We start from the raw sequence: 27,325 nt of genomic DNA on the forward strand, positions 1-27,325 counted from the left end.
GCCGCGTGTATCTCCGTGTGTGTCTTCGTATCTTTCTTGTCTAGCAGTCAGGCGGGTTCTTCCAGATTTTAAAAATCTGCTGCCATCGTTCCCTAGAGGAATGTGGTGTACAAAAAAGTACAACACTATGTATTTATGTGTGTAGTTGATTGATAACTACACATAGCCAACTACCAGTACTTGTTCTTGTTCCTGCTTGTATCACTCGAACCTCCTCTCTGGGACCAAAGACGTACAGGGGAAAGGGGAGGGGGTATATATGATTATATTCTCTATGACCTCGTTGCAACATTCTCATAGTGTTTCCAAATAGTTACAACTAACTACATGTAGATCTGTCCGTTTGGGCAGACAGGCAAAACACATGGTCTCGTGGTTGAATTCTGTGCATGGGCTTTTGACATGGCTGCCGGCACAAGTATCTGAGGCTGTGATCCATGTGCGCAAGTATATTTGGATTTCATGTGTGCGTGCTGTGGAGGGTAGGCCCACGTCTCAACCCTACCTCGACTGTGCGTAGCGAGAGTCTCTTGCAGTCAAAGCCAGAGCTGTGTGAGAATGGACTGATACTGACTGCACTACACTCCAATGTTGGAACATGTGCAACTCGGGGTTCAACTTGTGAATCTGCAACTAGACAGGGTTGTTCGGATAATTGTGGGTGTATGGGTTATGTTTTTGTTGTGTTGCGTTGTGTTTCTGGAGGGCTAGCTCCTCAAAGTATTTGTTGATGTTAATGTTGATCTTGAATTTGAATTTGATATTAGAGCTGATGCCCATTCAATTCCAGGCGTTGTCTCCGAGGACAGTGTTTGTGTTCCCCTGCTCGCACTGTTGCTGACGTTTCACTTCGTCTGTAAATCCAGCTCTGAAATCGCCAGAATGTGCTGACAGTCAGTGAGCTATGAAAATCACAGGCCTTGTTTACAGGGGAAGCCGGCCTGAGCAAGTCAGAGGGGCAAGGTCAGAGAAATAAAAAAGACAATAAAGAGAAAAAAAAGAAGAAAAAGGGGGGGCGTGTCGCCAAGGAAATTGGAATGCATACAATACTAGAGACAAAGCCGTACCCCAAGAAAAGGCCCAAAAAGGGCCTAAGAGCCAACAGGGCGGCCTAAAGTGATCTCAATTACGGCTTTCTTCCCTGAAGCGGCCCGACTAAGGATTTTGTTGGTTGAGCGGTTGAAGAACCGCAGGCCAAGGACGGGGAGGGGAGCTCTCTAGGCGGCGGTAGTAATTGGCTGGGTCCATCCGGTGCTGGCTTGTATATTGGAGCCCCTGGCTGATATATGCCATCTCCTGAATTGGCTTCGATCCGAATGAGCTGCTGGATATTTGGTTGTGTGGGTTTTATGCCGTTCTCATTCATGGTCATGCTACTTGGGCAGAGATAGTCAGTTGGGGACTTGTACACACATCCATACATACAACCATCCCATTCCCATCCCCATTCCCATGGTGGGGGTATATTCACAGTGCATCAGCAGCGGCGGCTAATCAGCCATCACGGAGCAAAGCGTCTTGTAGTTGGTTATATATAACTAATAATTGTACAAAAGTGACAGCCAGCACAAACTCGGCTCACACTTGGCTGGTTTTTCTCTCGGCCGAGGTGATCATGTGTAAGGAAACCAACAACCAGACAAAATATAAATCTGAGGAAAAAATTGAAACCTCCAACCGGTCAGGCCTGTATTATAATCAAGGACATGAAGCACAAGCATTCTGAAGCGGAATTATTTACGCCAGGCGCATCTCAGATTTTGTGTTAGACACACCTAGGGTTAGCCAACACCACGTGACAATGAACCCTTTCGGATGACCCTGGTAGTATTTTGTTGTCTCCTGCAAGCTTGGGTCCTACAGCCACGCACGACGTGATGGTATATTGTTTGTTCCTTTGCTCATGCATGGGAAAATGGATGGGAGAGACATTAGGTGCACTCGAAGGCCTCATTGCAATTGACATTGGAAAACTTGTATTTGACTCTATGTGTTATGTACATGCATACATATGTATAAGCAGACTTGTAGAAGCACAATCATAGACTACAGTTACATGTGTACTTGCTTGGATAGACAGACACAGATTGTAATTTGGCGACTTGTTGGCTTTGAATTTATAGGATGCATGAATCATGGAGACTAATTTGGCAATCAGGGAGAAGGGGCTGAGGAAAGACGGCAGCAAAGAACAGCTGGAGTAGCTGTGCCGTTGCTTGATTTATACTTGGACACATAGTTAGCTACTCCGTGCTCGCATGTTGTTCTTGTCTATGTATGTGTATATGCATGCAAGTGTGTGGCTCACTCGCGAGAGATGCCTGGAGTAATGGCATAGCTTTCTTGCCCGTACCCGTACCCGCACCCGCAGGCCGGAGCTCGCGTGGGAGTTTGGCGGTAACTTGGCAATCCATGACCATGGCAATATGTGACAGACTACAAGGCGCAATTCCGTTGGGATGAACCAGAGCCGGCATGCCGCAAAGTTGCAGGCAATTAATTAAATAGGCACAGTCAGAGACGTAAGTGACGGTGGCGGTCGCGGAAGCGCCAGCGCCGGCGCCAGAAGAGCGGTAGTGCGTATGATGCTCTCTACTAGAAGCATCAGCAGTTAAGGTAAAACAAGCCGGGGGCAGTGTGGGTAAGCCGAATCACGAAGCAGACTACTATGACGCTGTCCTCCGAGTGGGATGTCTGGATTTGTGTATGTATATACGTCTAGTATATGTACACAGGCTCAAGACAGGGTCCCAAGTCGTCAAGCCAGTTAAACTAGGCCAGCAGCGGGAAAGTTTTGGCTTGTTTCGGAAGCGTAGTGGGTGGTCCAGTGGCGCACGAGCGTCATGAGCTAATAAATGGTCGATTTTATCGATGGGTGGTCAGCAAAGCTTCTTTTTGTTCGTCTGGTTTCTTTTTTCGCCCCCGCCCCTTCCAGTAGTCGGAGAGAGCGTCACAGAGACAAGAGTGAGAGAGTGAGAGAGGAGAGAGTTGGAGGGTTAGAGGGTTAGAGAACAGAGACACAGACTCAGTGACAGAGACAGAGAGCCCTCTCCGCCCACTGGAACAACCCAGACTATCTATCGCCTTAGCCCTAGTCTCCCCCTTCTGCTCTGGTCTTGTCTTGTCTTGTCTCGTCTCCTTCGCTCACTCCATATGCTCCGTGCTACGCCATACCTCGTCCTCTTCCTTTGCTTCCTTGGTGCATGCCCCCGTTCATTGCCTTCCCCCCTCCTTGGGCATGTCTTTTTGGTATCGACATCGACGTCGACTTGGACTGGACTTGGACTGGATTTGGCGGTTTAGTGACTTAGTGATACGTCTAGTGGCTTTTCGTACCTGGCCCGGAGGCGCTATGGAATAATACACAATTTATCGCGTGTGCCTCTTGTTTCTATGTATGTATGTATGGACATACGTTTCTTATATTATGCCCAGGTTCCTATTTCTCGACTGGTTCTTCTTACGGCCCATTCCTGTCTGCTTCTTAAGCTTCGGTTTTCCTGGACTTGTCCTTCTTTCAGACCTTTCTCTCTTTCTTTCCAGTTGCTCGACTCTCTATCTTTAACGCTTGCATTCGACCGCTTTGCTGTTCCAGTCTCGCTTGCAGCTCGTCGCTCTTTCTCGACAGATTACATTTTTATTTTTATTTGGGTAAGTAGTCACGCCACGATGCAGCCACACTTTTTTGCTGTACGCCACACATCAACTGTCTCCCCTCTCACCACCACCACCATCACCACCACCACCCCTCCCTTCTCCTTATGCTGGCCGCACCGAGACAACCATCTGCACAATATCAAGCAATCAAGCAATCAGCCAAACAAGCAAGCAAGCATTCCATCATGCGCCCCAGGCCAGCTGGAACAGAGCTCCCTCCTCGGCTGTTGGATGCGCAAACCCTGAACTGTGCCATACCGGCCGCCTGCATGCAAAATCCCATCCCCACGCCACGCCACGCCATGACCACGACCACCATCACCACCACACATCCAACACGCCTGCAACCTGCAAACCAACCTGCACATGGCACTGGCAACAGTCCGGAATGAGAGGTAGATGGAGGGCCAGCAGGCTGCTAGTCTGCCTGTGAGTCGCCGTAGCCGGCCCTTCTACCTTTCTATCTGCCTGGGCTCGTTCTTGGGCACTGCTGCGTGTGCTGTGCTGTGCTGTGTGTTTTCTCGTCTGTGTGTCTTGGTGGTTGTTCTATAGCTGCAGCAGCAGGCTGGCCTTCTTTCTTGTTTGCTGCGAGTGTGTGCTGTCTCTGTCTCTCAAGCCCATACCATTGGCCCTCTTGCATATACAGCATACACAGCACGCACACTATGAAAAAAAAAACCATGCAAGCAAGCCATCAACCGATCACACTCACAGTATATCCGTCGTCTTCCCGTCCTTCACCCTCCACGGCCCCACCATGTAGTGTTGTGTAGTGTAGCGTATACACAGTGATACACACTATATGCACGGTGTCGGAGCCCACCCACCTGTTCTTTGAGCAGCTGCAATGCCTATCCAAGGAAAGAGTGCAAGTGCAAGTGCAAGTGCAAGTGCAAGTGCAATTGCAAGTCATTGTGTTGTTTGCTCCTGCCCCTCTGAAACACGCCCAAAAAAAGAAAGAAGCAAAGAAAGAAGGAAGCAGCCTACCAAAAGGAAAGACCGTTCGTTTGTCTGCGGCTGGGTTGATGGTCGGTCTCTCCTGCCTTGCAATTGCACACCACTACACCTGCCCTTTTCTGCGGCTTTCTGCCCGATCTATTCCTGACCACCCACTGCCACTGCCTGCCCGCTGGGCCACTGAACCACTGAACCACTGAACCACTGAACCACTGAACCACTGAACCACTGAACCACTGAACCACTGAACCACTGAACCACTGAACCACTAGACTCCCTGCCACTGGACCACTGGCCACTCCCACTCCTACACCCCCTCCTCCTCCCATCCTTCCCTCCTCCAGCATCACACTCAGCTCAATCAATGCAACTGCAGTCAGTGCAGTCAGTGCAAGTGCTGTGCGTGTCGCTCAATTTCCACTTGGCGTCCCTTCCTTGTCACTTTTTTGGCTCCTTCTGCGTACTTATCTCCCTTGCGCCCAGCGCTTTATTTATAACCACTTCCATTCGCACCAGCTTTTTATCCATTTTTCCCCTCTGCTCTCGCTTTAACTTCTTTTGTCCGGCCGCCCAGCGCATCTCGCCCATTCCACCCTGAAACTAAACTAAAACTAACAATCTATCATTAGTTGTCTTGTTTCTTTTTTCTTTCGTTTGTCTCCTTTTCATTTTATATTTCTAGTCTTGTCGTCTCGCCGGCCCAGACAAGAACTTTCAGAAAGGGAAAAAAACCTCTCACCACACACACACTTTTGACCACGACCACCGCATTTCTGCGTCTTCATCAGCCCTTCTCCTCCACAACTCTCAGTTTTTTCTTCTTCTCGATCTGTCCATCGCCATCGCACACCCCCTTTTCTTTTCTTCCTCTTCTTCCAACACCCCAACGCTCTCATCATGGCTTCCGAAGAAGGTGCCGGCGGCGGCATGGAGAACACCAAGGGAAAGGAGCCCGAAGTTCAGACCTCTGTCAAGAGCCAAACCAACACCTTCCCTCTCGCCCAGATTCAGCTGCCCCGTCGCTTCGATGGCTCTCCGTCTGCCTCCTCCGCCTCCAACGTCAAGTCCTCCCAGTCCGCCACGCCCGTCGCCATTTCAAGGGCAAACTCTCCAGCAAAGACCTCAAAGTCTTCCTCATCAAGCAGCAGCTCAGACTCCTGTCTAGAACCCCCCGTCACCAGACACACTCTCGTCGAGCTTGACGTTAACCGCATCGTCCTTAACTCCCGCCTAAGACATGACATCAACTTCGATCCCGAGCTGCACTTCCGTCCCAACATGGACGGCGACAAGGGCCGTAAGAAGAACCAGAGAGCCGAGCAGTTCTGGCTGGCTCTGGAAGAGCAGCTTGGCATGTTCCTAGTCAACCGCCCTGCCTTTATTGAAAAGTATGGCGAATCCAACAACTGGTGCCTTCCCAACCTCCTCAAGGCTGTCAAGGAAATTATCCAGACCCTTGTCCCCAGCAGGGACCGCCAATCCCTCGATGAGTGCTTCAACCTTGAACTCCTCATGCAGCAATTCAACCACGGTGTTGCCGACCTGGAGAAGCTGGCTTCATGGCTGGCCAGCTTGCTCAAGTCCCACTGTGCCCCTATGAGAGACGACTGGGTTGACGACATGTACAACCTGCTTAGTAAAGGAAACCGTGAAAACGACATCAAGACCATGGTAAAAGGCATGCGTGATCTGCTCAGTGTTCTCGAGGCCATGAAGCTTGACGTGGCAAACCACCAGATCCGCTGCCTGCGCCCATCCCTCATTGAAGACACTGTCAAGTTTGAAAAGAGATATTTTGAAAAGAAAATATTCTCGGATAGATTAGACGTGGTACCCGCGCACAACTGGTTTAAGAACGTCCGGCTTTACACCAAGGAGTTTGTCCAGCTTGCCACGCCCGCCAACGCCTCGCACGTGCGCGCCCTGGGCGACCTTGCCATTCTTGGTATCGCCATGGCTCAAATGACTATGCCTGTTCTGTTTGCCTACCGTTTCCCCACCACTCACAGCCACCACCACCACCAGACCACCCACACTACGAGCTCAGGGAAGTACACCACCATTCCCCCGACCTTTATGCACGACGAAGAACGCATCCACAAGTTCCGCGAAGAAATCTCCGAGATGACGGCCCTTTCCATCGCCATGCGTCTCTACGACAAGCTGCTCAAGGAGTACCCCAAGAAGCAGACTTCAGACGTGCCTTCATACCTCTCCGGTAGCATGGACGTCGACTTCGACTTCAACTCTCCCCCCACATCCAGACCTGCGTCAGTCACCCTGAGCAACAACGACTCGGCATCCTCATCTCCTAGATCATCACCTCGTGCCTCTCTTGTCTTTGCCCCTCCTCCCCAGCAGCCAACGCTCAAGGAGGACCGTGACAATGTCTATCAGTCTCTGGTTGATCTCCTCCGCACTCTGCCTTCATCCTCGCATAGAAATGGTGTCTCTCGCTGGGATGCCATTGGCCCGATCTGGGCTCTTCAGATTGTGCGTAACACGTCGGCTTCGCTGGACAAGGTCTCCGAGATTGAGGCCTCTTTCGTTACTAGCATGTCTATGCTGACCACGCCGGTGGCGCTTCAAGTGCAAATGGACATCTTCCAGCATCTGGCTTGGGAAATCATGCCTCGCCTGCGGGACTTCCGCGGCATGAAGGCCTGGCACTTGTTCACCAACGGAACTGCTGGCCGGCCATACACTCCCTCTCGCGGAGTGACGTCGCCGCCGCTGCAGATTGAGACTGCAGGCATTGCCATGATGGCAACCAAGATCGCACATGTGGCCACTCTGCACTACCAGGTGTGGGCCTCTGTGTATGCCAGCAACCCGTTCCCGGAGAACAACGAGGCCACCCCAGAGAACGAGTAGCTTTGAATTCGGCCCCATACTGCTCGATTGCCCGGTTGGTATATTTTTTTTTTGCAATCTTTTCCTTTGTCTCTCTCACGCTCACGGTCGTCTTCCTTACTTGTCGGATCGCATTCCATACCCATATTTACTGCTGTTTCTTGTTTTTCATTTTTATAATTGCTCCATCAGCCCAGTCCAGTCACAAGGGCCCATGGACCTGGATTTCGTCTCCTTTTGTGCAAGGTGCGCACAGGCCGGGCCTTTTCTCTGTGCTTCTGCAGCCTCGCTTTTTCAGGTGGGCGGACGGCTTGGAAGAAAGACTCGCATTTGTTTTTTTGCTCTTTTTCTTTTCCTCCATCACATGTTTCAGGCGCTTCTTTGTGGGGTTTTGCTTGTGCGGCGTTCTTTTTTTTCTGCTGTTGGTTTTTGCCGGCGTCAAATTTGTGCATTTTCTGCCGCTTTCTCATCAGTCTTTTTGGTCATTTTGTAGGTTGTTTTTCAATATTCTAGCATCATGAACAAGCGCTGGCTTATGTCTAGTCAACCATTTATTTAATCGCATTCTGTCTTGCCATGTGTGATTTATGAGTCTTTACTGCTACGGTCGATGGTGGGTGGGAGATTAAGCCCGTGGGGAGATTTATGGTCGAGCCGTCAAGCAACGCAACGCAGCGGTGGTGTGGCGAAGGCACGGAGAAAAAAAAAGCATGAGAGACAGGGCGACGGAGACGCGCGAGTTTCTCGTACGGGCGGGACATTTTCAAAAGGGTGTTATGTTATAGTTAATGGGTGGCACGTGAATTATTGGATGATGATGGGTGAGAGAGGGTGTAAGACCAGTCGGGACGCGGGCCATGATCCAAGCTGAGCGGGGCGATGGGATTTATTTTGCGGGCGGTGGAGAAGGGAAGATGATGTAATTAAGCCGGCAGAAAAACAAGAGAGAGAGGCAAGAGGTATTTGGAGAGACATAAAATGCGGTAATTATTAGAAGAAAAAGGAGCGGTGAACAAGTGTCTAGATGGTCGTGAGATGGTCCTTTTTTGTTTTATGAGGGAGAAAAAAAAAGACAATGTAACGAACTAGTTGCAACAGAAATAATGAGACATGTGTATCTGGTGATGTAGGATATCTTGTCCGTGCGTGTATAGTCATAACCAAGCTCTTGGATAATAAGAAAAAGAAGAAGTGATCAAGACAAAAGGAACACGGGAACAAGGAAACAGCGGGAGTGCAGCACACGGAGACAGTACCAGAAAAAAAAAAGCGACATTGGACGTCATCTGGGAGAGGTGTGTTTTTTTTTATATTTTCCTTCTTCTTCCTTTCCATCACGTCATTGTGCAGCTGTTTATGCAAAACAAGGGAGTAAAAAGAGAACGACGACACTTGCAGATGAGTATTGGAACGTGTCTAACCATAACCAGGACAAGAAGAAAAAAAAGAACAAGCAAAAGCACGCAAAGGCTACAAAGAAGACAAAAAAAAGAAATCCGTTTTTTTGTAAAAAGAAAAAGAAAAACAAATCTGTGACAAAAGAAAAAAAAACTCTACTGGCTTGGTCTACTCATCCACCTCCCCGCTCCTCACGCCGTCCCCGCAGCCGGCGGCGGCGGGACCGGCGTCATCGGGCTCCGCATCCCCGCCGCGCGGCGCATTTGCCGCAGCTCGTCCTCGACCTTGCGGCGGCGCGCCTGCTCCTCGCGCAGGTCGTCCTGGAACTTGCGGCGCTCCTCGCGCATGGTCATGCGGAACTGCTCGCTGAGCATGCTGGCGCCCTTTGCCAGGCCGGCGGCGGCGCCGCCCTTGAGCTTCTCGGCGTCGAGCGACTCCTGCAGCGCCGCGAGGCGCTCGCGGCCCGCGAGGACTTCCTTGTCGAGGCGCGTGCGCACTTCTTCGAGCTCGGCCTCGAGCGTGCCGCGCGCCTGCTCGGCATCGTCGAGGCGCGCTTCAATGTCGCTCTTTTCGGTCTCGGCGGAGATGGACACCGAGGTTATATCCTGCAGCTGCTTGACGGTCGCGGCAAGTTCCTTGCGCAGCGTGTCGGTCTCAGTCTGCATCTTTTGCACCTCGAGCGTGCTCTTCATGGCGGCAATGTCCTTGGCGCGCTCGGCGCGCGAGCCGTATGCGCCGTCCAGCTCGGCCTGGGCAATGGTCAGCTCGGTCTTGAGCTCGGCAAGCATCAGGTTCATGCTCTCGAGGAGGTCTTCCTTTTCCTGGACCTGGCGCGTCTTCATGTCGACCTCATTCTGCTTGGCGTCGAGGGCCTCGTTGATGGCTGCGCGCGCCGTGGTCGCCTCGGCTAGTTGCGCCGACAGCTCGGCAATCCGGCCATCGACACTGGCGACCTGCACCTCGAGCTCCTTGCGCGTAGCCTCGGAGTGCGTCAGGCGAGCCTCAGTCTGCTGGTGCGCCACTTCGGCATCGGCTCTGCTGGCCTCGGCAGCCGCAGCGCGGGTTTCTAAATCGCCGGCGCGCTGTTGCAGGCCGCTGAGCTCAGTTTTGGCGGTGTCGAGTTCCGTCTGCAGGCTGGCGACCTTGGAGCCCTCGTCTTGGCCGATTTTGCGGGCTTCTGTGAGCCCCTCAACGTCGCGCAGGGCAGTCTGGAGCAGGTTCTCGTTGCGCGAAAGTTCGGCCCGCGCATCATCCAGATGGTCCTTAACCTCTGTGAGTTGTGTGCGCAATTCGATGATTTCGGCCTGTTTGTTGTCGACCTCGCCCTGTAGACGAAGCACTTCCTCGGCGTCGGCCTTTTGATTCAACTCGCGTTGTTGCTTGATCTGGCGCTTGAGAACAACCTTTTCTTCGGCCAGGCGCCGCACGCGCGTCGCCATAAAGTTGACCTTGGACGTAAATGCAATAAAGCTGTAGGGCTCGTTGACGTCTTCTTCCTCTCCGTCCTCCTCCTCTTCATCAGCCAGACCCTTTTCAGCTCGTTGCCTCTTGCGATCTTCTCGGTCTTTCTTTAAAAAGGCAGCGCGAGATTGCATGTTATCCCAGATCATCTTGAGCTCGCCCTCGACATTTCCACTGGTTGTAGAAACACTCACAGCGCCACGAGGCCCCAGTTCTTTTTCTGCCACAGCAATGGCGCGCTCAAGGTAACTGATCTCGTCTTCCAACGGGCGGCCGGTGGGCCCTGGGGATGGTGGTTGATCGGAGCCAGCAGATGCTAGCATAGCTAAAACGATGCCGTTGACAGATCGCAATCTTGCGTGGCTGTCGCTTTGGTCATCGGCGTCGAGACGATTATTGTTGCTGACGTTGGATGCGTTATACTCCTGCTCCTGGCGAGCCATCTGAATACCCTTTTCCAGGTAGTCTAGTTGGGTGTTGATGAAGAGATGTCCCGGGGCGCTGCTGCGAGGCTGGTCAGGGTATTCGGCGTTCTCATCGGGGTTGAAAGCTACGATCAAATCTCGCACTGCCTGGTTAATAGTTTCCAGTTTACTTTCTGAGCTCTTGAGCTGTTCGTTCTCCTGGATAAGGCGCGCATTGTCTTCCTTGAGCTGCTCGACGTCCTCTCGTAAGCGGTTCGTTTGCTCGCGAATGGGGGACTTGACGGGGATTTCCAGCCCCTTGACATGGTGTCGAGAGAGCTGCTTGGTGGTATCGAACTCAACGTCGTCGTCGGATGCTAAACTGCTGCGGTTGGTCGAGTACGTATATAGGCTCTCGGGGCTTCCAGGCATACCGTTGAATAGATGGAGCCCGCTGGGGTTATTTAATAGGTTCTGTTGCATCTGTTTCTTGTGTGATGCGCGATGTGTGAGCTGGAGGATGGCGGATGTGTGTTCGAGGAGGCGGCGCTGGGGTTCCATCAACCGCTTTTCTAGTTGAAATAGCTCAGCAGCGAGCTCCTCGCAGCGTTTCTCGGCAGTTTCACGCTCTGCTTCGGCTTCCTGCGCACCGGCGATGGATGAGGCGCTGGAGCGTGGGTTTCCGGGGATGTACAGTTTGGCCATGGAGACGGCAGCATCGCGGTATTTTGTCTGGAGGGCAAGATTCGATTTTGTTTGCTCGATGCGCTGCGAGAGGTACTGACATTGCTTCTTGAGGATGTCGACTTGGTCTTGTGTTATCACTTGGTAGTTCCGGCTGTCGGCAAGGGCTGTCTCGGTAAGAAGGTGGATTTGAATAGGGTCTTTGAGGTCGACAAAGGTTGTGCTTAGTGGGCGAGTCTGTGGAATGGGGGCAGTCAGCAGCCGAAGTGGAAGCTTGGAACTCGACAAGCATCATGCGGAGGAATAACGAGCGGCGAGTTTACCTGAGGGAATCTGGGGCTCTCCATGGGAAAGCTGTCGTTCCGATAGTCGTCGCCGGGCACAGATAGGCCGGCATCGTCGCGCTGGGAGCCGTTTTGGGCGGGATAGAGAGATTGTTGTGCGTATGAGGTCATGATTGCGGCGTGAGACAGAAGCGACGAGAAAGGGAGAAGAGGCACGAGCAGCCACAGAACAAAGTCGCTGTAATGCTGGGCGCTTGACGGTCGAAAAAAAGGAGGAGGCCGGGTGTCGTGGAGCCCGGGCGCGCTTGGATGGGGTCTTTGACGCTGGGAGTAGTTGCGCGCGGAATATTCCAGAGATACATGCAGCAGACGGGCTGGAGGAAGAAACGCCGCGATTGAAGAGTCTTTTTCTGGTGGGCGTGGCTTGCGTGACTGTGATATTCGTGATCAAGAGCGAAAGGGGGGGAGATGTAGACGAGGAGGAGTTGCTTTGTATATGTACAAATGCGTGTGCCAAAAGAGGAAACCGACAACAGAATGAAGCAGTAGGAACTAATTACAACAATTATATGGAATAAATCGCCGTCGACAGCGCACGAGCTCGCAAAAAAAAAAGGCAGATGGACATAAAAGACGAAGCAGCAAAAGAAGCAGAGGTCGTCCGTTTTCCTGGGGACCGGCCTGAGGGCAGTTGGGACCAGCACACAGGGCCAGCCAATCAGAACGCGGCAATGGGGCCTGTACCTCCTTCCTCTTCGTCCCCTTCTGCCCCTTCTTCCTGCTGGCTGTTCCTTCCTTCCTATTTGTCTCTGCGTGCCTGCCTGTTTATGCATCGCGTGGAAAAGACCGTGCGTCATGGCAAGCGCACAGTGCATTTGTGGCCCTCGTTGGTGACCGCCTGCGGGCAAACACACCATAAGGCACACCGTGAAGGTTTCAAGATGGCACTGTGCTGGGGATCCCAGCCCAGGCTTGTGCCTGAGCGTGTGCGTGTGCGGGCACTCGTCGTCGTCCTCTAAATTCGACATCGTGAAGCCGTGCTTAGACAAGCACTGTGCGAGACAGCGCGAGCCAGGACTGCAGGAGGGCCGGCCTTGAGACCGGCTCCCAATGCCGGAACTGCGCGTGTGGCTATTTCTGTACTGCGTGACGCAAGTTTTGCAGAGGACAGAACAAAGAACAGACACTGGTCTTTGCTGCTGTTACTTTTTTTTCATTGTTTGCGTAGTACGAGCTGAGGCTTCTCTTGCGTTTGTCGAGATCCTACTGCGATATCTCAAGTCAAGTTTCCTTTCATTCCCTCACAGACTACGGCCCGGCAGCACGCAGTCCACACAATTGGCCAGGTCAGCACTGTGGGTGGGATAGCATGCCAAAACGAGCCATGGAGAATTCTCAACAGGTGCTGCTGAATCAAACACTATCGACAAAGACCGGGAGGCTATTGTCTTAGCGTGTGGCGTAGAGTCCACGTCTCAGGGCTGCTGGCATGTGAGACTGCTAATTACTTTGCCTCTATGGTGGGCCTGGCTGGCTGGGCGCCTCTGGCTGCACACCCAAGAGCGTCCCAAAGAACACACACACTTTTGTTCAGACTCAGGGGACTGCTTGGGATGGCCACCACGAGTATACGCCGTATAACTAACTGCATGGCATCCAACTGGTTTGCTCCTGTTCACGTTCTCGTTTGCGTAGCATGCCGGTCCTAGTACTAGCACCCTTTGTCAACGGAAACGTCAAAGCCTGAAAGGGCCTAATGTCACCCTATTCTCAGTTTCAGGGACCGGGGACAGCGCCAGTCCCAGCAAAATTGACCCGCGGAAGGCTGTTTTGAAGCCAGCTCTGTTTATAGAGGCTGCAGGGTCTGAACAGGCCCCTATGCGGCTCCCCCTGAATCAGCCATCAAACCCGCTCCGATTTATGTTGTACCTTCGTACCGACAGACTTACACGCAAACAAGGTAGGGACGCGACCCACGGCGATCCACTGTTTGCTTATGTCAGTGTGCTTACATAACACGTGGTACCATGTGGACTTCCTCCTTCCGTCGCCACTTACACGCCATCGGCTTCCACTAGCCGGCTCGTCTCGGGATTTGATTGCAGCTTGACGTGAAATTTTGGACTAGAGTTTAGATCCCCAGAGCCACAGCCCGTAAAAGAACCACGCAGAGAAATGTAGTGGCACAGGCATGACAAAGGCACAAGGGCTTCGAGACATTCTTCAATGTGGTCAGTCAAGGAGTGCAGACTCAAGGGGCAAGGGAGACCTTCGCAGATTCTGCAGAGGTATGCCTGGAGAAGATCATGGAAGGCCTGGAGAGCACAGCTTCAATCAGCACAGGGGCTTCCCCATACACGCAAAGATCATATGGATCTTTCATCTTAGAGGGAGACGCGAAGAAACGTTGCGGCCAGGCTAGACTATTGCCCAAAGCATCCAGTCCATAGCACGAACTCCGTTAGAGCCGCTGGGCAGATGTATAAAATAGACTGCCGCCTGGTGGTGCTGGCGAGCGCAGCGCAAAAGAGCCTACTGGTCTTATCTTCGTCGACTATCACCAAGTGCTCTTCTGCTAAATGCTCTCCACCATGGCGTCCCTCTCCCTCCGGCCTCTGCTGGCCCAGCTTCTGCTCCTGTCACTCACTGGCCTAATCTCCGCCAAGCCGATTCTCCCTTCTCTCAACTGCAACACGGACGATAGCCCAAGCCAACTCCGCTACTTCAAGCTGGAAGTCACATGGGCCGACTATGCACCCGACGGCTTCACGCGCAAGCAGTTCCTCGTCAACGGCATCTTCCCGGGCCCTACTCTGGAGCTTAATGAAGGTGACCAGGTGCGTGTAGATGTGCACAACAAATCCCCGTTCAATACCACCATCCACTATCATGGTATGTAATCCTCTACCCGGTCCTGCAAGCAACCCACAGACTCCCGCTCTATGCTAATTCCTCTCTAGGCATCGAAATGCTCAACACGCCTTGGTCCGATGGCGTCCCCGGCGTCAGCCAACGGCACATCCATCCCGGCCAATCCTTCACGTACGCCTTCAACGCCACGCAGTACGGCAGCTACTGGTACCACTCGCACACCATGGGCCAAATAGACGACGGGCTCTACGGCGCTATCGTGATTCACCCGCGCCAGTCCGCCCCGATGCCATTCCACCTCATTTCCGGCACCGGTCAAGACTCGCCCGAGACAGCCGCCATCCACGCCGCCGTGGCTGCTGTGCATCCGCTGATACTCTCTGACTGGCAGCACCTGACTAGCAGCAAGCGCCACGAGCTCAGTCTCGCGAGCGGCATTGAGATGCCGTGCTACGATTCGTTCCTGTTCAATGGCAGAGGCACCGTGCAGTGCCTGCCGCAAGCCGAAATCGACGCCGCCACCGACGACGCCCAGCGCGCGTTCCTGGAAGCCGGCAACGGCACCGAATTGACGGCCAAGGGCTGTCTTCCTGGCTTCGTCGTCAGCAATGTCCTCGCTGCCGGTTTCTCTACAGACCTGTCTGTTGTCCCGCCCGACATCTTTGACAAATGCACAAACACCTCTGGCTCGCAGACTGTCCTCAGCTACTCTGCCCCTTCACACACCGACCCCAACCTCGGCGCCAGCTCGCTGCCCAGCGACCCCGACAGCACGTGGGTAGCCCTAGACCTCATTGGCGCTCTGGGGCTGCTAGCCCCGGTCTTCTCCATTGATGAGATGCCCATGTGGGTCTACGCCGTCGACGGCGCCTTCATCACGCCACAGAAAGTCGACGCCATCACAATGTCCAATGGCGCGCGCTACTCCGTTGTCTTCAAGCTCAGCACGCCCGGCATCTATACCATGCGGCTCGCCAGCACCACGACCGCCCAGACGCTGACGGCCAGCGCCCAGCTCGCCTACTCGGTGCCAGCGCAAGATGCCGCCAGCGCCTTTGCGCAGCGCGGGCCGACGACGGCGTCCATCACACCGCGCGGCGCTGGCTCTGATGCCTCCGTCGTCTTCTTTAACCAGACAGCCATGCAGCCGTTCCCGGCCCAAGCACCGGCACTCACAGCCGACCAAACAGTCGTCATGCACATGCGCGTGGCTGGCCGCGCGTACGAATGGGCACTCAACAGCACCGTCTATCCCATGGCACTGGACATGGCCGCGCCGCCGTTGCTGTTTGTGCCTGATCCAGAGCGGTATAATAATGTGACCATTACGACGCGCAATGATACGTGGGTCGACGTGGTCTTTGTTACTGATACGTACCCCATGCCCGCGCATCCGATACACAAACACTCGAACAAGATGTTCTTGATCGGCCAAGGCACCCTAAAACCCTAAAACCCTAAAACCCTAAAACCCTAAAACCCTAAAACCCTAAAACCCTAAAACCCTAAAACCCTAAAACCCTAAAACCCTAAAACCCTAAAACCCTAAAACCCTAAAACCCTAAAACCCTAAAACCCTAAAACCCTAAAACCCTAAAACCCTAAAACCCTAAAACCCTAAAACCCTAAAACCCTAAAACCCTAAAACCCTAAAACCCTAAAACCCTAAAACCCTAAAACCCTAAAACCCTAAAACCCTAAAACCCTAAAACCCTAAAACCCTAAAACCCTAAAACCCTAAAACCCTAAAACCCTAAAACCCTAAAACCCTAAAACCCTAAAACCCTAAAACCCTAAAACCCTAAAACCCTAAAACCCTAAAACCCTAAAACCCTAAAACCCTAAAACCCTAAAACCCTAAAACCCTAAAACCCTAAAACCCTAAAACCCTAAAACCCTAAAACCCTAAAACCCTAACGAACCCTAACGAACCATTTTTCTTCTCTTTTCTCCCTTTCTTCTCTCCTTCATCCAACACTAGCGGTTCGCTAAATCTCATATCCGCTCTACTATGACGTCATAGTCTCAAATTTTTGAACTTCAAAATTTCCATGTCCGGGACAAGGGTTAGGGTTTACATGTATGTCACATGATCGCTTACGTCTAGGGTTAGTGGTTCAGATCACATGACTCGATCAACCTTAGGGTTAGCACATGTGTCATGTGACCCATGTGTGTTCAGGGTTAATACCTGTGTCACATGACTCTACACTTTCAGGGTTACATCTCTGATCACATGATTCTCCACAATTAGGGTTGTCCGCCTGAGCCAAAATACAAACTATTGAATCTCACCACACTTGTTCATCCAACCATATCAACCCACTTACATCCCGTCATCGCCTTCATCTCCTTGTTCCTACTTGTCCAACTATTCCTACACCCACGAGTCCACCTATCTATTAAACTACTTGTCCACCTGCTTGTCGACCTATGTAATAAACTACTTGTCCACCTACGTCCAAACTTAATTGTCGAAGTGTGTGTTACAGTACTTGTCGACCTGTCTGTCAACCTAATTGTCAACTTATCCTGCCACTTATCCACTTAATTATCCTGCCTTTTGTCAACTTGCTTGTCCACCTTGTTCTCAACTTGCTTGTCCTGATACTTGATGACATACCTGTTACACACCTTGTCCGCCCATCTCCCACCATAAATCTCCCGTCAGTTGTTCACCTATTCCTGGTCCTCTTTGTCCATCCCCTTGTCCACACCATTGCCACATACTACACACAATCTTGCCCTATGCCACTGTAGCCCATGTCCTACCCTGTTAATCTGAATCAACCGACCGCAGCCTTATCCTATGCTCAACACTGAACCTCACCATCACTTCCACTACCTGTAATCAGCCTTTGTTTTCCATATCTTCTGTCGCCTGTCAGTCTTGCCTTGCATCTCAAAACAAGAGAGTATATACTGTACCTACTGCCACTACAGTTGAATGCAAGTCCACGTACCACAAATATACTCCACTGTACTGTTTGTCCTTACACACTAACAAACTGCATCGTCACTTCTTCAAACCCGTTACTTCGTATCTGTTATTTACTGCAGTAGTCTGTTAAACAAAACCCTCGCCTTAGTTCATTTTTGCCTCAGTCTGCCTGTCTGGAATCACACAATCTGCACTTTGTTTTGTTATCTTGAATGTCTACGTGTCGATAACTTGATTCCCGGAAACACCGCCCCGACCATCACCAGACGTTTACCATCGTTGCACATCAGCTACTTGTATCTAGCGCAATCAAATCAAATAATATCAGTAAGCTCAATGACGTTGGGCCATCCCTCGAGTTCACTTTGATTTCTTTATTTAAATCTCCACGTGCTTGTTACCTGCCTTACGGGATCACTCCCTTGACTACTACCACACGTTGAACTTCACTGTACCTCAATCATTTATAGCCCGGGAAATTAGACTGCATTAATAGGCTGAGCATTGTCTAGCTATCCTCCGAGTATACTTTGATGTCTCACTTTAAATGTCCTCACGTTCGTAACTTGACTTCAATGATCACCACCCCGATGCCCACCACCCGTTGAGCTTCACTGCATGCGGACCACTGATCTACAGTGCAAGCAAATTATACAAATAAGCCCGTCAAGGCTAGGCTATCCTCTGGGTGTTTTTTCATTTCCTGCTTTCATCGTGTTCATGTCTGTGGCTTGACTGACGAGATCACTTCTCTCAACAGCAAGCATCCTGCGTTCGACCTTACTACACTTCAACTACTCATCGTCAACGTGGTTGGGGTATATCAATGAACTCACCAAAGTTTGTCCACTTTGCCAGTATGCTTGGCTTTCCCAGTTTAAATCGCCTGATTTCTTTAACTTGGTTATTAGAATCACAGGCCCGATCACCACCACACGTCCGACGTCACTGCACCTCAACCGCTTGTTCCCTGCGGAATCCAATTATACCAATAGCCAGATCTTGCTCGGACCATTCCCTAGGTCTGTTTTTATTTTCGTGGTGCAGTGTCGTCATGTCGTCAAATCAATTTCGGCGTCTCCACCCCGTGCATACCCCGGGTCATCCCACCACGTTCGCCTTCACAGCACATGAGTTACTTTTCGCCTCTACATTTCAACTATACTGATAGTTTTCTCTCATTCCGTTGGTTTCCCGAGTCTAGTTTACTTTTCTTCTTGCAATGTCTCCGTCTTTCGAAATGGATTTTGGCATCACAACCATGTACACACCTCCGAACACTACCACACGTTTACCGTCACAGCACAACCAACTCTTGACGCCTCTATAATCCAATTGGGTTTTCTTGTGTATTCAAGTTGGCTCATCCTCCGTGCACAGTCTTTTTTGCGTCATGCACTCTGTCCGTTTCGCCAAATCAAATTTCGCATCTCAACGCCGTGCACACCTCCGAACAACACAACACGTTTGCCGTCACAGCTCAACCACCTCTTGTCCCCTCTGTAATCCAATTGGTTTTTCTTGTGTATTTCAATCGGCTCATCCTCCGAGCATCGTCTTTCTTTTGTCGTGCACACTCCCCGTCTCGTCAAATCAACTTTCGTATCACCACCGCGTTCGCTGCTTCTAACATCACGACACGTTTACCGTCACAGCACATCGAAAACTTGTCGCCTATAAAATCCAATTATACCGGCGTGTGTGTATCACTCAGTTCATGCTCTGTGCCCAAACTTTCTTTTGTGATTTCAATCCTGTGTTGTTCGCAACTTGACTTCCGCATCACCACCCCGCTCACTACCCCGATCACCACAACACGTCTGCCTTCACTGCATCCCAACCACTTGTCATCTGCACAATCAAATTACACCGATATGCTCCCCCAAGCCAGCTCATTCTCCGAGTATACTTTGCCCTCTTGCCTTATCACTCGTCATGATTGTCACTTGCCTTGACCTCACATCCGCTGCTCAAAGGAGATATTCAATTCCGGCCACCACCCAACTCTCGCCTGTGACACTTCACCAGCACCAATCTCAATCTCCAGCCTATACTCAATGTCCCTTCTGTATCTTCGGTCACATCTTGCTCTGTCTCTGTAACTATGTCTGCTCAAACTCGGTGTTGTGATCTACCAATTGTCTTTTGTGCGCTCCCATTTGTGTCATGTTCATTATGTCAGCCTTGTTCTCTTAACCCTACCCAATATTCGTCAATGTGCAATGGCTACCAACAAGCCAAGCAAAAAACGAAGTCAACCAGTCTTCTAACTTTTCAAACAACCACCACAGCTGCACCACGTCGTTCCAAAAAAAAAAAAAAATATGAATACTACAGCAACCAGTCCAGTGGTTTATCTTCACTTTTAAACACCTTTTGTTCATTTTAATGCAGTTCTCGTGAGTGCATCGAGCTGTGAAGACAGGCAATTGCCTCGATCACTTCCAATACGAGTATGCTATTCTCTGATCCAGCGGATCCCTGTTACTTCCCCACTGTTTCCTGAGTTGCACAGCAGCTTTGTTCGTCGAATTCTTTTTTCAAACAACTTGGATTTTTTCTTGACTGACCACCCCATCCCGAATACTTTGTCACATTTTGTCGCAGTTGAACTTTCTTTGAAATCTTCAAACAGCCACCACAACTGCAAATATACTTCAAAAAAATCATGGTCTGTAATAGTTTGTCTCTTCAAGCCTCAGCTTCACTCTAATTCTCTTGTTTTCTTTTTTAATGTAGATCTCACCAGTGCATCCCAGTGCAAAGACACTCAATAGTTGCGACAGCTTCCAGGCCATGTCCACTAAAGCAACCACTGTAGCCACTGTAAATCGCTGTCATGCCAGTCACATACAACTGATTTGGATTTTTTTTGCCAGCTTCAAAATGTATGTCTCAACAGGCTCTCACGATGCAGCCATTTCTGAGTCGTGAAATTTAGCAACTGGACGTGTGTGAAGAGTAAAAGGCAATTGTGTTGCACATCTCTTGCTATCAAGTTTTCTTATTTTAGTAAACATATAATTAATGGTGAATGCAAATACATGAAATAGCAGATGTATGGTTGATTGCGTTGGTGTTGAACACCAAGTTGTTCAATCGTGATGTCGCAAAGTTAGTGTGTGCGTCAAGTAAATGTGTGTGTGTAAGTGTAAGTGTGTCGTTGGGACTTGGACATCGTCAAGGGCACTTGCAAAAAAAAAAAAAAGAATGCTGTACCAAGATATGGATGAATGGGATGAATTGTACATGGGTACATGTCAATTGCCAGGTCTGCTCAGCAACAGGACCAGGGTACAAGATTTGTTTTTTTTCTGCAGGCAAATAGCCGAGCATAAACAAGCGGATCCAGCCAATCAGAGCTAGGCAGTCTTTAGCAAAAGTTGGGTTTAAAAAAAAAAGAATATTTGAAGTACCTTTAGTATGGAGTAGTGGGGTAAAAGATACATGGATTAAAAAAAAAGATTAGTATGTGAAAAAGCAGTTTTGTGTCAAAACTGGGCCAGGGCGGGTATATAGAAGTCATTCAAATATCTGATCAACAGCGTCGCGCTATGGATGAATTGTTGGCAGCAGTAAATGGCGTTAAGGACCAGCTGGTGGACGGTAGTGTGGAGTTTGATGCCCTCAATGCCATTGTCGAAAAGGCCGTTCGCCGTTTCTTCATGGCTTTGTTGAAGCAAACGGTTGAGAGACACCAATTCAGCTCACCAATCTTGAGCTACTGCGCCATGCTGGGCCGCATATCGATAAGGCGTTCAACCAACACGCCAGCATCCGAGTACGACGAAGAGGCCGATGGAGCTAGAAGGAATACCAGCTATGGCATTTGGAACACAGCCGGGAACTACAACAGCAACTTGTCAGCGCTGATTTGGGTCCAACAGGTGATAATATTTGAGTACTCCTGCTACAAGGCAGGCTCAGATGAAACTTTCCTGACCGATGTTTTGAAAGCTACCTGCAAGCAGTACATGAATCGCGAAGGACACAACGCTTTCATGTACATACTCAACTGGCGTCCCTACTTGACGACTGTGTCCAAGTATGAAGTTCAGAAGGACCAGGCCCAGTGGCTGTCAGAGGACGATGCAGTTCTCTTCAAAGGCACCAAGCTCGCCATGAGTCAGATTTCCCAGTTAATTGCCATGACATACAGACGTGCACACCTTCTCCTGTACGAACAACTTCTATTTGGCAGCTATGTTCCGTCTATCCAGGCTTGTTTTCTTCAAGACGACATCAATTGCAAGGAGCCCAACATGTCATGGTTGCAGTACAAGCCCAACGATCATCTGTTACGGGGTGCAGACTCTGCTTTGGTCAAAACCATTCAACGCAAGCCTGAACTCCGTCGAGGGTTTACTTCTGAAGAAGGGTTGTCTTCTCATGCTATGGATCTTTACGAAGCTCAAGTCCAGCAATTTCTGACAGCCATGCTTGTCTTGATTCACATCTCGCCTGCTCCCCCCATGAGATCCCCCGAGCTTTTATCTACAACCACGGAAAACTCGGCTGAAAATCGTCGGAATCTCTATATTTGGCACAAAAAGGTCATGCTGTACATCCAGTACCACAAAAGCCAGGAACTTATTGGCAGGAGAAATGAAAACGTCCGGTTTTTACCTGATCGAGTCGGTGATCTGCTCGTCATGTTTCTTGCCTATGTACAGCCTCTGCGCCAGCGTTTTCAGCGCGCATCGAACCTGGGAAGTGCACTATCTCCAAATCTGTGGTCACGACTAGATGGCAAGCCCTGGCCCGACACTGTGTTGTCTGAGTCTCTCAGTCATGCCTGTGCATCAGCCATGGTTCCTGAGTTCAAGACTGCCTGGTGGAGACAAGTTGCCACCGTGATTACCAAAGTGAAGTTTCTCGGCAAGCATGCCCATGCTCTTGATGATGATGATTCGGATGGGGCTGAAGATTTGTTGGACCACGACCAGTTGTTTCAGATGATGTCTCGCACAAGCAACCACTCTGCCAGGACTGCCAGCACAGCTTACGCCGGTACCAACACTTTGGGCTTGGACACTTTCTTGTCGAGTGGAATGGAAGTTTCATCTCGGTGGCAAGACTTGTTCAATGTTGACACCCTTCTGTCCCGTGAAATAGCCGCTCGCCGTAACAAGCGCTCGCTCTCTCTGCCACCTGATGAAATGGACGAAGTCATGCGGCTTAGCAAAAGAGTTATGGTTCATAAAAAGCCTGTTGTCAACAGCCAAACTCTATTACACGCTGCCCAGGATCTTCACGATGATCCTGACTTCAAGTTCCGCAGCAGAGGACAGCGCATGGCTATGCTTGCTACGCTTGGTCTGAATGCACACGAGCAGGTTGTTGTCGTGCTGGGCACGGGTTCTGGAAAGTCCCTCGTGTTCATGGTTGGTGCTGCACTTGAGGGTGCAAGGGTCACGATCGTTGTGGTTCCGCTTGTAGCGCTGAGAAATAACATGCTCGATCGTCTCGCAAAGCTTGGTCTGAAGACTGCCGTCTGGACTCCTGAGCTAGCGGATACATCTGTGCAGGTTGTTCTTGTGTCAGCTGAAGCTGCCTGTACCAAGCCCTTCTTACATTATGCACATCTTCTCAGCTCGCATCGCAGTCTCGATCGTATCGTTGTAGACGAGTGCCATTTGACCATCACGGCCTCGTTCCGAGACTGCATGATGGACCTAGCCTCCAACATCATGCAAATTCCGACGCAGACTGTCTGGCTCACTGCCACCCTGCCACCCACATTAGAGTCGACCTTCATTTCCCACAATCTCTTGACCAATCCTCACATCATTCGCGAGTCTACAAACCGCCCGAATATTCAGTATGAAGTCATGCAAGCTCCTGCCAAACAAAGATTGTTTCAGGCAGTTTGCATCTTTGTTACTAAGTATGTCAACAAAATGACTGAGGAGGGTACCAAGGAAGAGAAACGGGTAAAACGAATCATTGTCTACTGCCCGACGCTCGCCATGGTAGATGAGATTGCTGAGGTGCTACACAGTCTCACCTTTACCGGTGAAGACAAGAATAGGACCCCTTTGGAAAAGAAGGCCATCATTCAGGAGTGGCTCGGGCCGACAGGCTCACCGGTGATTGTGGCCACATCTGCTCTTGGAGTTGGGTTTGACTACGCCGACGTGAGTCTTGTGGTGCATGCTGGAGCGCCTCGCCGAATGACAGACTTTGCACAAGAGTCTGGGCGTGCTGGGAGAACTGGTAAGACAGCAAGGTCCGTTGTGTTTTTGCCTGCAACATGGAGATTGCCAGCCAACGATGCCAACAACGACAGAGATGAAGACCAGGAGGCCATGCTGCTGTACTTGATGAGAAAGCATTGCTTGAGGGGCATCATGAGCCAATATCTCGACGCGGCTCATGACTGGACGTGGTGTATGCACAACCGTGATACCCTTTGTGGTGTCTGTCCAGAGCTTCATTCCCAGCCGCGATCGATGGGTTTGGAGATGCTCCCGCCGCCGGCTATGCCAGAAGAGGTTTTTGATGACGAATTTGAAGAACCGCTGGCGCGGCCTGTCAACATCATCAAGGCAACGGCCAGGAATCCCGACAAAGGTGTAAACCGTGTTCCTGTTGAAAGCCTGCCCAAGTCTCAGCGGCCATACAGCGGCCTCGCAGCAGTCCTCGATCGTAACAGGGCGATCAAATCCGACTTGAACCGGTTCAAAGGTGTAATATGGTAATGTATGTTAGGAATGAGTTTGGAGAATAATCTCACAATAGGAAATATATTAAAGATGGAATGTGTAGAACAAACGTATATCAAGATAGGTATCTCTCAAAACGCAAACTTCAACTTGAGTTCTAAAGGAAATCCAGTTTCGTTAAGTCACTACTGTCCTTTTATATTGTTTGTGCGCCATGCACAATCTCAGATTGAAATACCAACCTCGTGCATTTCAATCTTTGACTTTTTTAAGAGGCCGGATCCTAGTCTACGACTATATCTGGGACTCTTTTGCTGCATCCCTCGTGTGCACGGCCTCACGCCTTACTGTGCTCGGTTAGAGGCATAACGATAGTCGTTCTTCCTCTGGTCATCTGTTGAATGACGTGCTTTGTTGAATCTTAGCCTGCACGGTCTGAGCCCTAACCCTATGGCTCTTGACTTGGCCGTTTTGATATCAACATTCTTACACACAGGCAGTGTCAACTCCATTATTAATTCCTTTTTTGCTCACCAAGCCCAAAATAGCTCTGAAAATCAAACCCTATGTTCCTGCAGTAAGACCCTAGTCTTGCATACGTATCGTTACCAAGCCACAACCAATCGGAGGACTTTTTGCCTTGAACTTGCTCTTTCTTCACTAGCCTCGCCCTCTATCAAAGTTTTTCCAAACAAGGGTTTACATGAGAATGTTACTTCGCTTCGCTTCTATTTTCGTTTTTTTTAGTCTTCACTTGACAGCCATTGCTCGTCTTTCTATGCTCGCTTGTTCACTACGGCTACAATGCTGTTGCTGTGAGTGAGAGGATCTTGTTCGTCTTTGCTTCTTGTTTGGCCGTAACTTGCACCCGGCATTTCCTCATACTTTTCATACATTTGTTCTCCAACTCTAGGGAAAAAGTCGCTTCAACAGCAAATCACGGCCCGTCTTTACTTTGCCTGGAGAAAATATCTTGGCACTCTTCCGGTACAACTGCAGCGCGGCAAATCATTTTCTGTTACTTTTGACGAACAGCACAGTCCGGCCTCTTAAGCTCACCCTTATACCGTTGACCGCTATGATGCAAAGGCCCTTCACTGTTGCTTCATACGCAGCCGGCGCAGGCCTTGCCGCTGTTGCTCTGGTCTATGTCTTTGCGCCAACCTTCTTCATTGATGAATCCGATTACCGCAAAAAGGGCGCCATTGGTCTCATTAACGTTGGCAACGACTGCTTTATCAACTCCAACTTGCAGTCCTTGGCTGGTCTAGGCGAGCTCCGTATCTTCCTCATTCGCGAAACGTACCGACGCACTATTGACGGCGATTCGGCGTATGATACACTGCTTGTCCAGCCGGGGTCTTCGGAACCAGCTTCTAGTAGCAGCTTTTCACCCACAGCCGCCCAAGTCATTCCTGAATGGAAACTTCGTGGTCTTCAAAAAGGCCTGGTCAGTGGTGCCTTGAAAACCATACTTGACAGGCTCAATGAGAGACCCATTACACGCAAAACTCTCTCTCAGCGAGATTTCATCCGTGTCCTTGAGATGTCCTTCGGCCAAAGTATCAACCGACAGCAGCAAGATGCCCAAGAGTTTCTGCAGTTGGTGTTTGAACGGCTGAAGGAAGAATATTCCGCCGGCCAGCGTGTTCATCGAGAGCAACTGAAGGGGGCCACGGCTGCTGCCGAGTCAGAAAACGCAGATCCCGCGACAAGAGGACCTATCCAGGCGGAATTAAACCAGGAGATGTCTACACCCAAACCACCATTGGAACGTCCGAACACGACATCATCGGAGGAACCAGAAGCCCGGTTAGATCAAGAGCCTCTTGACCCTTTCGCCAATGAGCCTGGCTTCCCCATGGATGGCGAGCGAGAGTCACATCTCACATGCCAGACATGCAACTATTCGACTACTGTTCGTTTTGAGCCCTTCACCATGCTGACATTGAGTGTACCTCAAGCCTCTTCGACAACACTAGCCACCTGCTTCGAAAAGGCATTTGCGCCAGAGTACATCAGTGACTTTAAATGTGAGAAGTGCCGCTTGCTGGATGCCATCGAACGACTTGAGAAATACATCAGCAATCCCAAAGTCTCACCCGAATCCAAGGCCAGCGCCCAATCTGATGTCAAAAAGCTACAGGAGTCTGTTATTACGGATCCAGAACACCCGCCACCAGACGTAGCTCTTCCAGACATTTCCACTGCACCCTTGCGAACCATCACCCGTAAAACTCGCATTAGCAAGTACCCGCGGGTTTTGGTGGTCCACCTATCTCGCTCCATCTACGACCGCGTGTCTCAAAAGAACACAGCCAAGGTATCCTTCTCTGAGTCGCTAGTTCTGGGTGGTTTGGGCAACCCAAAAAACTACCATTTGAACTCAGTCATTACGCACCGTGGCGGTCATACCAGTGGTCATTACGAATCTTTCCGGCGGCAGTGCGTGTCCGCCCCGTTTTCCAACCCGAATCGTTCCCCGGTAGAATCCGCCTTTAACAAGACATCACCCAGTCCATCCAACACGTCAGTCAGTCCGATTTCCCTACAAAATGAGACAGTTACTACCAGTCTAGACCCTTCGTTAGGTCTAGCTAGCTCCAAGGCTTCATCTGTTTCTATAACTCCTTCAAATTCCTCTTCATTACCTACACCTTTACCAGCTTCAGTGATTGAAGAACAATCCCCTTTATCAAATGATCAAAATTCATCCCTGTCGCTGCCCACCAAGAACAGACAAGCAGGCACTTCGTCGCTATGTACCAGTGATTCCTCTAGCATACGATCTCTGGCCAAGTCAGTGATTTCTCGCAAGTCTTCACGGCTATCGGCAAAGCTTCGAGCAAGCGCTTCAAAGGACATGCTGTCTGACAGTAGGTCCAATTTAAAGGGACATCCTAATGCATATCTGAACACAACCCAAGATAATGCGATACCTGTGAAGCGTAGGAAACGCAGGTCAAACGACAAGTGGTGGCGCATTAGTGACGAAAAGTGCCGGCAAGCTAAAACAAGCGACGTCTTGGGCATGCAACGCGAAGTCTATATGCTCTTTTACGAACTAGACCAAAAGCATCTAGATCATGTCTAAAAGAGTCAAGAGGGGGAGCGAGCTTTTTGCATAGAAAACATGAATTCTTTCGAATC

General features: G+C 50.4%; 5 protein-coding genes across 5 annotated transcripts; 4 read left to right on the plus strand and 1 right to left on the minus strand.

Annotated features, from left to right (window-relative positions):
- Positions 1 to 5,511: 5,511 nt before the first annotated feature.
- On the plus strand, positions 5,512 to 7,488 carry BROUX77_004188 (uncharacterized protein; the record flags this gene model as incomplete). The annotated part of the gene is made up of 1 exon (XM_073748923.1): positions 5,512 to 7,488. One exon carries the CDS (start codon positions 5,512 to 5,514, stop codon positions 7,486 to 7,488), a length of 1,977 nt encoding a protein of 658 aa, XP_073604645.1.
- A 1,568-nt stretch (positions 7,489 to 9,056) lies between these two features.
- BROUX77_004189 (uncharacterized protein) lies at positions 9,057 to 11,869 on the minus strand (the record flags this gene model as incomplete). Its single annotated transcript, XM_073748924.1, has 2 exons — positions 9,057 to 11,651; positions 11,738 to 11,869. 2 exons carry the CDS (start codon positions 11,867 to 11,869, stop codon positions 9,057 to 9,059), a joined length of 2,727 nt encoding a protein of 908 aa, XP_073604646.1.
- A 2,420-nt stretch (positions 11,870 to 14,289) lies between these two features.
- On the plus strand, positions 14,290 to 16,022 carry BROUX77_004190 (uncharacterized protein; the record flags this gene model as incomplete). Its single annotated transcript, XM_073748925.1, has 2 exons — positions 14,290 to 14,590; positions 14,659 to 16,022. The coding sequence occupies 2 exons, from the start codon at positions 14,290 to 14,292 to the stop codon at positions 16,020 to 16,022; spliced, it is 1,665 nt and encodes a 554-aa protein (XP_073604647.1).
- A 5,042-nt stretch (positions 16,023 to 21,064) lies between these two features.
- On the plus strand, positions 21,065 to 24,211 carry BROUX77_004191 (uncharacterized protein; the record flags this gene model as incomplete). Its single annotated transcript, XM_073748926.1, has 1 exon — positions 21,065 to 24,211. The coding sequence occupies one exon, from the start codon at positions 21,065 to 21,067 to the stop codon at positions 24,209 to 24,211; it is 3,147 nt and encodes a 1,048-aa protein (XP_073604648.1).
- A 1,042-nt stretch (positions 24,212 to 25,253) lies between these two features.
- BROUX77_004192 (uncharacterized protein) lies at positions 25,254 to 27,269 on the plus strand (the record flags this gene model as incomplete). Its single annotated transcript, XM_073748927.1, has 1 exon — positions 25,254 to 27,269. One exon carries the CDS (start codon positions 25,254 to 25,256, stop codon positions 27,267 to 27,269), a length of 2,016 nt encoding a protein of 671 aa, XP_073604649.1.
- Positions 27,270 to 27,325: the final 56 nt, after the last annotated feature.

The sequence above is a fragment of the Berkeleyomyces rouxiae genome, assembly GCF_048999995.1.
Source record: "Berkeleyomyces rouxiae strain 22BRR77 chromosome Unknown BrBRR77_ptg000004l, whole genome shotgun sequence".
Classification (NCBI taxonomy): Eukaryota; Fungi; Ascomycota; class Sordariomycetes; order Microascales; family Ceratocystidaceae; genus Berkeleyomyces; species Berkeleyomyces rouxiae.